At 62.3% G+C, this 12,014-nt stretch overlaps 1 protein-coding gene across 2 annotated transcripts in view; it reads left to right on the top strand.

Annotated features, from left to right (window-relative positions):
* Nucleotides 1–10,405, top strand: part of AACS (acetoacetyl-CoA synthetase) — a 53,413-nt gene extending 43,008 nt beyond the window's left edge. Inside the window, exons 14-18 of one of the 2 annotated variants that reach the window (XM_086681443.1) lie at nt 1,386–1,511; nt 5,260–5,329; nt 5,776–5,834; nt 6,631–6,789; nt 9,195–10,405. In XM_086681443.1, the coding sequence (XP_086537569.1) occupies nt 1,386–1,511; nt 5,260–5,329; nt 5,776–5,834; nt 6,631–6,789; nt 9,195–9,379 (599 nt within the window). In that variant the 3' untranslated portion in view covers nt 9,380–10,405. Of the gene's footprint in view, nt 1–1,385; nt 1,512–5,259; nt 5,330–5,775; nt 5,835–6,586; nt 6,790–9,194 lie in introns of both variants that reach the window. The other variant, XM_086681444.1, reaches the window with a different exon arrangement.
* The last annotated feature ends 1,609 nt before the right edge of the window (nt 10,406–12,014 follow it).

The raw sequence follows: 12,014 nt of genomic DNA, 5'->3' as shown, positions 1-12,014 counted from the left end.
GGGGTGCGTGCGAGTGCTCTGCGTGGTGTGCACACGAGTGCTCCCCCTGGTGTGGGTACAGGTACTCCCCCTGGAGTGGGTGCGGGTGCTCCCAGTGATGTGTGCCTTCTCCCCACGTTGTGCGTGTGGGTGCTCTGCCTGGTGTGCACGCGAGTGCTCTCACTGGTGTGGGCATGAGTGCTCCCCCTGGGTGGGCGCGAGTGCTTTCCCTGGTGTGGGTGCGGGTGCTCCCCGTGATGTCCGCGTGCTCCCCATGGTGTGTGTGTGGGTGCTCCCGGTGGTGTGAGCGCGGGTGCTCCCCCCGGGGTGCGTGGGAGTGCTCCGCGTGGTGTGCACGCGAGTGCTCCCCCTGGTGTGGGTACAGGTACTCCCCCTGGGGTGGGCGCGGGTGCTCCCTGTGATGTGCGGGTGCTCCCTGTGATGTGCGCGTGCTCCCCATGGTGTGCGTGTGGGTGCTCCGCGTGGTGTGCACACGAGTGCTCTCACTGGTGTGGGCGCCGATGCTCCCCCTGGGGTGGGAGCGGGTGCTGCCCTTGATGTGTGGGTGCTCCCCTTGATGTGTGGGTGCTCCCCTTGATGTGTGCGTGCTCCCCATGGTGTGCGTGGGGGTGCTCCCCGTGGTGTGCACATGAGTGCTCCCCCTGGGGTGGGCGTCGGTGCTCCCCCTGGGGTGGGCGTGGGTGCTTCCTGTGATGTGTGCGTGCTCCCCATGGTGTGCGTGTGGGTGCTCCGCGTGGTGTGCACAGGAGTGCTCTCACTGGTGTGGGCGCGGGTGCTCCCCCTGGTGTGGGCGCCGGTGCTCCCCCTGGTGTGGGCGTGGGTGCTCCCCGTGATGTGCTCGTGCTCCCCGTGATGTGCTCGTGCTCCCCATGGTGTGCGTGTGGGTGCTCCCCGTGGTGTGTGTGAGCTAGGGAGCAGAGCTGGGAACGACAGAGAGGTGCGTCTCCGGAGGAATAAATGCTCGTGATTGCACACGGGAAATCACAAGCCCCGAACGACCCGATTGGAACACCACGTAGTAGATGAGTGAGTCCCCCCGGTGCCACCCTGGGAGCGACGCTGGACACGCGCCGCGCGAGGCCGTTTACGTGGTTCGGAAACACACAGGACAGTGTCGGTGGAGTGAAAGTATTGACCCCCGTGTGGGAAAAACAAATCACCTATCGAAGAGAGGTGGGGGGGGAACGCGCCGGGAGGGAAGGTCTTCAGGGGAGGAGTGAGCGCGGCTTCCGGGGGCGCTGACGTGACCAGGGGCGCGCTGTGCCTTCACGTGGGTCCCACGCACGGCGCGGCGCGTACGGGGTGGCTAGCGAGGGGGCGGGGAGAAGCCCAGGGGGCGTGGCTGCCGTGGGTGCTGAGGTTATTTTGCATTCTTCCCAAACCAGGAAAGGCGGTGTGGGGAGAGAGCGGGGAGCTGGTGTGCACCAAGCCGATCCCCTGCCAGCCCACGCACTTCTGGAACGACGAGAACGACAGCAAGTACAGGAAGGCCTATTTCTCCAGGTTCCCAGGTACGTGGGCTGCGGGTGCAGACTCGGCCTGGCCGGGCCCGCGGGCTCCGCTTCTGGATGTGCCCCCTCCGCCCGCGCGTGGGGAGCGGCTCACAGCCCCTTCCGCCAGAGGGGCGATGGTGAGCGTCTGCTCAGATTCTTGTCACCTTCAGCTCGAAGCCGTCACGGGAAACCGGCGTCCGGGTTTAACTTACCCTTAACCGGCCCGGGTGCGCAGAGCCCCTGCGCCCCGGTCGCTGCTGCCGGGAGCCGGCACGAGCCAGTGGTTTGCCCGCGGGAGGGCTGCGGACGCGCGCGCTTACTCAGGACTGTGCGGCCCGTTCGGGGGGGGGGGGGCGCGGGGGGGGGAAGGGCGTGTGCAAGCGGATTCTGGCCCGGACTCTTCCTTCCAGCCCCACGCACCCTCACCCGGTCCTCACCGAGGGGCTGGACAGTGGGGAGGTTTACAACCCGCTGGTCACTCTGGCGCAGCCTGACGCCCTCTCGGTTCGTCTTCTGAGCCGCGCCTTGTCCCAGAGCCCGGAGGTGTTTCACTTAGAGCTCTGCTTCATGCCCCCCCCGCCCCCACCTTGTCTCAGAAGCACCGCTGAGCTCCCGCAGCTGCGCCATTCGCAGTTCGGCAAGCCCTCTGTCCCAGAGCGGTTTAGTCCAAGTACTTGCTTTGGCATCTAGAAAGTGACCCGATTTTGCATTAACCACGTGTGGACGGTCTGAGAAGGGCAGGTGACCGTTGGTGGCAGAATTTGCCGTGGACCTCTCCCATTTCCCGCTTGGCCTTGCGTGTTTGCACAGCCTGCGTAGGACCACCGTCCTGGCTCCACACCTCCCACTCGGGAGTCGGCGTTGCCTTTCCATTTTTGCCTTGGCTGCCCGGAGTATCGGACTGGAAATCATTGCTTGATCATAGGATTCTGCTTATCCCCAGGACAGAATTTGATTCTCCTTAAAGAATCTCATCATATAGTCAGTTTTGTAAGTAGATGCCTCAAGTACTTCCTGCGAGTAGGTGCAGTATAGGAACCAGTATGCACAGAGGAAGGCAGTGAAGACAGTGGGACTCTGAAGCTGTTGGTCATGGACCAGGTGAACACGGGTTGAACCTGACCGTCTGTCCACTCCCCAGCACTGGGAGATTCTTACACTGTATTGGAATTGATGGTTAAAGGAAATAGTTGGAAGGCAAGGTCGTCCTTGCTGTAGCAGGAAGGAGACTCCCAGACACCCTTAGGCCGGGCGAGAATGTGAGCAGGCAGTGATATCCAAGAAATCAGCGAGCGAAGAGCAGAAGTTCAGCACAGAGGGCGTAGTGTCTCTTTTGTGTTTGGAAAGGAAGTCTATGTGTGTAAGTCTGTGAATAAATGCACGACAAAGGGTTGTCTGAGTGGGGGAATTATGAGCCGTTTTGGTTTTCTTCATGACATCTTACTGTTTTTAAAAGCCTAGTAAAAACTTAAAAGAGAAATGAAAAACAGACCGAAGAAAGATTCAGACCGTTCTGATTCTACAGAGCAATGACTTCAGCTCTGAGTTTCCTGGCAGCCAAGGCAAAAATCGAAACAAAATGGGCACAGGGAAGTGTAGAGGACATGGGACACTAGGCCTGCCCACGAGCTGCCAGGATGTTGGGCTTGATGACATGGAGACGGCCAGTGTCCCTCAGCCCTCGTCAGCAAAAGAGTCCAAAGCGGACGGAGGTCCCGAGTCCAGTAAGAGAAGTGTGTGACTGTGCGATTTATCCGTGATGGCGCGTCTGTGTACGTGGAAAGCTGTGCCACTCTTCTTTAACGTACAAAAGTACGTGCTCACCGTAAGAGGTTCCCTGCGCTGGATCTCCAGGGTGGAAAGCAGGAGAAGGCCGGGTCTCCCCCTTCACGCTGGCATGCTTGTCCCCAGGCACCATCACTCACGGGGGGGGGGGGGGGGGGGAGGGGGGGGGCAGAGGCAGTCTGCCATGGACACAGTGGGAGCTGCAGGCCTGCGGAAGCCCACGACGAAGCCTGTGACAGCCTGGCACCAGAGCCACCAGCCCCTTGTGAATTCCTCCTCGCGACTTTGTTTTGTACGAGGCGGAACCATTTCGCTGTCACAAATGACCGCTCCTTCAGGGCGCATTTGCGTCTTCCGTTTTGTCTCCATTTCCGGGGCCGTGCGTTAATTATCAGTTAATTATCAAACTCCTGGGACACCGGGCTGTGCGTAAACCAGACGGTGTGCCAGCACGGCCGCCCGAGTCCCCACATGAGCAGGACAGGCCCTGCTGCTGTGTCTGCGGCTTTCTGTGTCCCGGGACTGCGCGTACAAAGCCGGTCCCCTGAGTGGCCAACCCGTGTGTTCCTGCCAACACCCCACACGTAGCACCTGCAATCCCGGGAAGTTTTCCCTGTTTGTGGGGGTGAATCTTTTGCCAGTGCGGTCGGGGGGGGGGTTCGTTCTTCAGCTTGGGGAGGAGGGAAGAAGGACCTTGAGGCCTACGGTCCTCTTCTGCGTCAGAATAAGTGAGCTCAGGGGTCCTTTGGTCTCAAACCGCCTCCCAGGGACCACCCTCCCTGCGGACGGACGGACGGACGGACAGGCGCCCTGACTTCCCTCTCAACGGGCCTTGATCCACGCTCCTGGGGGCGTGTGGCCATGATGGTGAGCGAACAGCAGCAGAGCGTGTTGTTGGGGTGGTGCCTCCCGGACGGTTGTGAGCTGATTGGGTTAACCCCTCGGGTCCGGAAGCTTCTGTAGGATTGGAGGGGGAAGATGCCACGGCTGGTTTTAGTTGGCATTTTCCCTTCCGGGGCCGCAGGGGCCCCCTCGTTTCTGGAGGCGAGGCTGCCCCTGGTGGCTGCGGGGAGCGGCACGTGCTTGTGATTATTCACACCCGTCCGGCCTCGTCCGTTGGTGTGGCTGGTGGGGGGTCACCGCATCTGCCGGCGGGAGGAGGCCTTTGGCTGGTTCAGCCGCTCCCTTGGCAATCGCCTCGGCCGGGGGCGTGGGGGGAGGGCGTGGCCGAGGCTGGGGCCTTGATCCCTTGGGATGTTAGCTTTGCTGCACCCCAGGGCGAGGGCCAGCCCGGGACCCCGCCACACAGGGGGAGGTAGCTGCCTGGTTTCAGGGTCACCTCTGATCCGCCCGCCCTCACCGCCTTGCACGTCCCCCGGGTTTCACCAGCTACTCAGCTCTGTCCACACGGCTGGTGCCTCAGCTCAGGCCTCCGTTGCTAGGACTGTCGCAGTTTTCTCCCACTGCTCGTGCTGCCTCTGTTTTTCTCATTGAAGAGCGGCCCGGACCCCTCCGGACCGTCTTTCTCGTCTGTCCCAGACCACCCCGTCCTCCTAAAGCGTGGACTGTGCTTCCTACCATTCAGTCAGGGGACCTTCCCCCGAAGCTCCCACTGACCTTCCCCGGCCCCTCCGGCATCCTCACTGCTGGGGTCGGCGCCCCTGACTTCCCGGGGTCCCTGTCGGGCGGGCCCTGCAGGAGTGGTGTTTCTTGCCTGCTGGTGCGGGTCGGAGGCGGGTGCACGGGGCCCCCACTGGAAGGGGTGCTCCTGGGGCGGGCGCTGTCTAGGTCACATCTGCCCCCGGCTTCCCAGAGCCGCCCCTCTTCCTGGTTTCTGAGCCTCAGCCGCGTCTGCAGACGGGCATTAACGTTGCGGAACCGTCCGAATCGTGTTGCCGTCAGGCCCGCGTGGGCGTCTGTCCGGGCAGCCAGTCGGGACCCCTTCTCCTCGGGGTGACTGAGCACGTCTGCCTCCCTGCAGGTGTCTGGGCGCACGGTGACTACTGCAGAATCAACCCCAAGACCGGGGGCATCGTCATGCTGGGCCGGAGGTGAGGGGTCTTCCCGAGGCATCGAGGCAGGGACAGGAGGCAGCCTGCGTCTGCTGCCCGAGGACCGGGGCCGGGCCCGATCCACGTTTCCGTGCCCCAGGGTGGGGTGGGAGGCCTGTGGCCAAGGCGCGGCCAGCGTCCGTCCACAGTAGCAGCCGCCCTTTCAGACCTGGGATGCGTGGGTATTGGGCACATGCCACACCTGTGCAGGTGGGAAGGGACAGGTGTGTTCACACAAAGGGGACTCCCTTGTTGTCTGGCTTTTGGTTGAGAGAGAGAGAGAGAGAGAGAAGTTGGCTGGTGGGGATAAAGAGCAGGGGAGGGAGCCTTCGTGACGGGGCCCGGTGTTGCCATGTGGCAAGGCGGTGGTGGCCCCCACCCCCGATCCCCGTGCGACGAGCCTCACTCAGGAGCTCCTGTGTTTGTGACCGCGTCTCTCTTTCCAGTGACGGCACGCTCAACCCCAACGGAGTGCGATTCGGCAGTTCGGAAATCTATAACATCGGTATGCGTTTTCCCTTGCTCCTGAAATCGTTCTTAGGTCATCCCGGAGGGGGGCAGCCTGTCCTAGCGGGGAGCCCCGGAGCCCGTTTTACAAAGACCCCGCCTTTTGGCATAACTCTAGCCCATTTGCCTCAGCCGTGGGAATGGACAGTTGTGAACTTACCTGGTCTACGTTGCTTATAGCCGTAAGATCCCAGAGCGGTATTCTTGAGGTCACAGGGTCCCATCCCTGCTCCGTCACCTTTTTTTTTTTCACAGTGAGCTTCCTTGGGTTGCTTAGTTGTGTCTGCTTTTTATGGGTGAAAAAGAAGCACAGAGAGGTTGTGTGATTGCTGGAGGTCACACAGCACCATTCAGCACACTAAATAAGGACAGCTGCACAGTCATCCGTGGGCCTTTAAAATGCCCACCAAGGCCATAAAATCAGCCTTCCGAGTAGGTGGCTTCCTGCCGCTGTCACATCAAGGTTGTTTGCGCAGCCGGGGCGGAGAAGTCCCGATCTGTCTGCTCCCAGCCTTTGTTCCCCCCACCAGTGGAGCCCCCACCACGGGCCTTTGCTTCCTTTTTATTTTTAAATTCATTTGTAGTTAAGTAAGTCAGGCCTGAGTTTGGCTTCTTGGAACCGTTCAGCTCGAGCTGCAGCTGTGCCTCTCACCAGCGATGGGCGTTCTGCTTGTCCCCCGGGGGGCTCTTCCCCGGGGAGGGGGGAGGGCGGCCGGTGCGAGCGTGTGGCCCCTTCCCCTGTCTCTGCAGTGGAGGCCTTTGAGGAGGTGATGGACAGCCTCTGTGTCCCCCAGTACAACAAGGACGGGGAGGAGAGGGTGCTTCTGTTCCTGAAGATGGCGTCCGGCCACGCCTTCGGGCCCGACCTGGTGAAGAGTATCCGCAACGCCATCCGCCGCGGCCTCTCCGCGCGGCACGTGCCCAGCGTCATCCTGGAGACCAAGGGCATCCCGGTAGGTGCCCCGCCGGGCTCCGCCCCGCCCCCGCCCCCGGCAGCCGCGACCCGGTCGCCCCCCACGCGGCCCGGCCTCTCCCGAGGAGCGAGCTCACGCTCTGTGTGTCGTTTGTCCGCGTTGCCTGGCAACGCCATCTTTCTTTTCTCTCCCACCGTCTCTCTCTCTCTCTCTCTCTCTCTCTCTCTTTAACCCTTCCCGACTTGCCTTTTGAGGAACTTGTGCTCAATGCCTGTGTTGGGAGGGTAGGCGGGCCCGGCCCTGCGCATCCACCTGGCTCCCTCCCCCCCCCCCGGGGCGGGCTCGGTGTTCTCGGAATTATTAACGAGAAAATGAATTTTGACGGTACGAAGAGCCGCTGGCGGCTGCTGCCCTTGCCTTTGCATTTTGAGTTCTGCCCGTGGAAAGAAGACCTGAGTCTATTTAGAGGCTCGTCCCCCCCTTGCACTTTGCTCAGGCTCTGAGTGGGGGAGGAGGCGTGCCCAGATGGGATCTCAGCGTCCACTCGGACCGCCGACGCGGCGAACGCGTCCGTCAGCCCATGGCAGAAACTGCCGAGTGCGTGCGCCCGCGCGTGTGCACGGGCCCACCGATCGCACCGAGCCGGCCTGTCTCCGAGGCCTGCGGAGTAGCTGTTCACTGAGGGGGTGGGGATGGGGGTGGGGGGCAGCTGAAGCAGGGCCCTGATGTTGCCCCGAGCAGGGATGCATACGTGGAGTGCGGGCAGGGCTGGGACTTGCTACACCGTCCGTGCAGTTCTGTCACATTTTGGTTAAGGCACAGCTCGGGAGTTCTGTCTGTCTGTCTGTCTGTCTCTCCCGGTCTGTGACTCCTGATGACTCCGGAGACGGTGGCTCTCTCAGGGAGGGAGGGACACTTACTGCCTTCTCCCGATGAGGGCCTAAGGCTTTCCTTCGGTGAACCGGTTCTGTGTGCTTCCAGCACTTTCTGAGTGACTAGAGTTTGATCTTCCCCTTGGCTTTCTCTTGTCGAGACGGAAAGTGTGTCCTTTGCTGTCGGGAGGGTTATTCCCCAGCCGTGTCCATGCACGAGGATTCAGTGGAGACACGGGTCGTGGTGACCGTCTTTTGTCCTCAGCCTGGTGCCCGGGTCCCTGTCAGCCCAGCTCTGTCTCTGCTCGCTCCCCAGGTGCTGTCCCCTCTGGTTGGGCTGGGGAGTCATTGCAAGGGTTCCTCGAGGTTTTTCAAGGCCCCGTGTTTTCCGGTCCTCGTGCTCTGCCCTGACGGACCGGGTTGGCCCTGTGCGTTGCTGAGCTGGGGAGGGGCGGCCCAGCCAAGAGGACTCGGGGCCCTGGGGGCACGGCGAGGCTGGCGGGTGCCAGGCGGCTGCTCTCGGTGGAGAAGCCTGGCCCGTCCCGATGGGAGGCAGATGGCGGTTATCTCTCGGGGAGGCCCGAGCTGGGGCTGGGCAGTTTCTGCCTCCCTGCCACCCTTCTCGCCAGAGGACACAGTAGCGGGATTTTTCCGAAACGAGGCCTTCTTTGTTTTGTCAGCTGACGGAGGGTATAAATCATTAGCTCCCCCGAGTCGTTCTTAGACCTGTCGTAGAAAGCTTACACGCACACGAAGCAGGTGAGACTCCTGCTTTTCGGGGCGAGCGGGGCTGACGCCCAAGTGACAGGCAGTTCCCCGGAAGCCAGCGCTTAGACCCTTAATTAGTTCACACGTCGCCTGAGTCTTTCAAGTGGATGAATTTTAATTACATCTCAGGTTTAAAAAAGTGGTGCCCGTGGAGGAGAGTCGAGGGCACCAGCGGTGTTACTCACGGGCTCTGTCCTGCCGTCTCCCGGCCTGACGCCCGCACTGCCACCAGAAGCCTGTTGGGACCACGGGCCGGGCCCACGAGGCGTGGATTCGAGAGGGAGCTTTGGACGTTTGGGAGGCTTCTGACTGCGAGGAATGTAGTGCCCCGGCCGGCCCAGACGAGGGCTCTGGGGAGGGGTCGGGAGGCTCCCGGACGAGCTCCCTGGCGAGGGGATCGGTGACGAGGGGCAGGGAGCCGCCCTCCGCTTGCACGGAAGTGACGGCTGGGTCGGACGACACAGGGAGGTGTCGTGACGTCAGGAAAAGTAACCAAGTAGAAATAGTCTAGCGGCGAGCGCCGAGAACCCCACCCGCAGCGCGGGGAGGGGCGCTGGCACCCCCGACTTCACGCCCGAGGGGACAGACCCGGGTTGAGGGATCGGCCCTCAGCCCCCCAGACGCCGGCCGTGGTGGATGGCGCCTTCCTGGGCACGCCTGCCCGGCTGCCGGGTCGCCCTCGGTCTGGCTGCAGGTGGAGGCCATTCGGTCTTGGTCGGGACAGCCAGACGTCGGAGCCCGAGGGGTCTTTTCCCCTGAGGGCTCAGGTCCCTTTCTGTCTGTTTTCTCTGCCCGCCCTGGCAGTACACCCTCAACGGCAAGAAGGTGGAAGTGGCGGTGAAGCAGGTCATTGCTGGAAAGGCCGTGGAGCACCGAGGGGCCTTCTCGAACCCCGACACCCTGGACTTGTACAGGGACATCCCCGAGCTGCGGGACTTCTGAGTGGGACCGGCTCGCACCACACTCGGCCACACGTGTCTGTGCTGTGACCTCCGTGGCTTCCAGAAAGCGCTTAGATACGTACAGCCCTTGGGAAGGCAAGCGTCTGCGGGCTTGGGGAAGATCGTCTCTGATCTGCAGCTGCATCGGGCGGGGGCCCGAGTCTCCCCGGACCAGAGGCTGAGAGGGAGGAGCGTTTGTTTGTGTGTGTGGCAAGGCTTCGAGGGTGTGTGTGTCTTCCCACCTGTGCCCTGGCACGCGCTGCCAGGCGCCGGGGCTCGCCCGTGTGGGGGCGGTCATGGCCGACGGCCTCGGCCTCGGCCACGCTCCGGGCACCGGCTGGCTTTCTGGCGACGGCACACCCCCGCTGCAGCCTTGCACCTGTTGCTTTCTTTTGCTCTCTTTTGTTCTCTTAACGTGTGAAACTGTGTGTTCTGGCTCAGGGCCCGTCCGTCTCCTGTCGCCCGTGAACTGCCCCCTGCGGCCGACCACCCCTGCGTGTCTGTGTCTGTGTGCAACGCACCGGGTCCCTGCAGTTCCTGGCGGGGCCGTGTGCTCTGACCCGCAGGTGGAAGCTCCCTCTGGAGGACACGGGGGTTTTGTGCTTTAACGGGGTCCCTTTATCTCGTGGACTTTGAATGGTTTCAGAACGTTTTAACGTCCGTTGTCTGCCGTGCGGGGGCGTTCGCGGAACTGGCCGTGCGCCCTGTGGGGTGGCGGTGCTCTCGGGGAGTTGGCGGGCCGCCCGGGCGGCCGTCACGGGGTCCTCCCCAGACGGAGCTGCCTGGCCTCAGGGGACACGGCCTCGCCGTGCCCTCCACCCGAAGCCCTGGGAGTCTCAAGTCGCAGCTGTGATACCCGCACTTGTGAATCGAGTCCCGGGTGCCGCAGCCGGGTGGCTGGTACGCACTTTGGGTTCAGCGTGTTGATTCCTGTAATCCTAATGTTTGTTTCTGTACTCGTGAAAACTGAGCGCAACGAAAACCTTTCTCGAATCCCTTTTCTTCTGGATGACAAAAACATGGGGAAAAAGCGCCATGAAGAATTTATACAATAAACACATGCACACACGCGCATATACACATGCGTGCACACATCTGTTCACGTGCGGCGGGCCGGTACGTTTTCTCTGGAGGGGGTGACTGGATCCGAGGTCCCGATGCTGCCTGTGCCGCGGAACCAGCCGGGAGCCCTGCCTTGGGGGAGACGTTTGGCCACGTGGTTGGAGCCTTCCCGGGCCCCTGGTATTTAGCACCCGTCCGGGGCGACCAGATGGCCAGGGAGGACTTCTCTGTGTGGAGCCGGCACCCCAGAGGAGGGCACTGTCCTTACCCTGGACTCCCCCACGGTTCCAGGAAGCCAGGTGTCTGGACAACAGCCCTTGTCATTGCAGGAGCTGTGGGTCTGGCCGCGTGTCACCGAACCTGGGCTCAGCCCAGCGGGGCTACCTTTTCTCCTGTCCCGGGAAGCTGGAGGCAGGTGTGTGCCCGGGGCCGTGCGGTAGCTGCCGGATGGCCAGCGCCCGTCTGTGCCCTGCCCGCTCTCCGTCTCCGCCTGCCTCCCAGCTCCCATCGTGTTCCAGGCAGGAAGGAGGAAGTGACGGGAGGGCTGGGTGAGGAGCAGAAACCACCACCCCCCCCCCCAAGCCTGTCCCCTTTCAATCGGCCAAACGGTGGGTTTTCTGGAAAACCCACCCTTTGCACATCTGCTTGTGCCTGAGAGACCAGAGGTGGGCCATACACGGCCACCCCTCGCTGCAGGGGAGTCTGGAGGTCTGAGCATTTTAAACAGGACCTGTTACCTTTTTCCTATTCGTTTCCTGTTGCTGCTGTAACAAATTACCACAAAGCCAGTGGCTTAAAACACAAACGTATTACGGTTCTGGAGGTCAGAAGCCCAACGCAGGTGTCACTGAGGGAAAGTCAAGGTGCAGGCAGGCTGCGTTCCTTCTGGAGGCTCCAGGAGAGACTCCCTTCCTTGCCTTTTCCAACCGCCAGAGGCGCCCTTGTCCTTGGCCGGTGGCTCATCCCTCCGTCCCCAGAGCCTGTGGCGGCTCCTGCCTCCCTCTGCCACACAGGAGACCTCTGAGATATGTTGGCTCCACTCAAATAATCCAGGATAATCCCCCTATTGTAACATCTACTGATGAGCAAAGCCTAATTCCATGTGCAGCCTTAACGCCCCTGACCACGGAACCTCACGTTTCCACCCGGCACGTCTGGGGCCTCGTCCTGCCTGCCTCACTTTGCCCGCCTGGCCGGGTCCCGCCGCTGAGGAAGACGGCAAGCGGTCCCCAGGCGGTGTGGGCCGTCGGGAGCCCTGGCGGTTGACTGACCCCAGGCTGGGGCATCCTCCCTGTGGGACCGGCCTGCCGGCCCCCTCCCTCCCAGGACTCGGGCCCGACCCTTCAGACCGACTGTGCCTGAGGAGTGGTGAGAGCGAGCTTACCTGCTGTGCCCTTTGAGTTCCAGCAGGACCCCCCAGGCTGGCTGAGCCCACGCGTCCTCATTAACAAGCCGCGCTGGACAGCTTCATTAACGAGAGACAGATGGTCTGAACGACAGCCATCGAGCGCCCGTGGGGCCCAACCCTCCCCTGAGGTGCCTTGGCCTGGGCGTCGGCCTGCGAGCACCTGCCGGCCAGCTGCCTCTGCCTTTGCCACCCGCCAGCCAGCGGCCCCTCCCT

This window comes from Puma concolor, chromosome D3, assembly GCF_028749965.1.
Source record: "Puma concolor isolate L17-30 chromosome D3, mPumCon1.1.hap2, whole genome shotgun sequence".
Lineage (NCBI taxonomy): Eukaryota > Metazoa > Chordata > Mammalia > Carnivora > Felidae > Puma > Puma concolor.
This window is presented reverse-complemented; position numbering and strand designations above follow the sequence as displayed.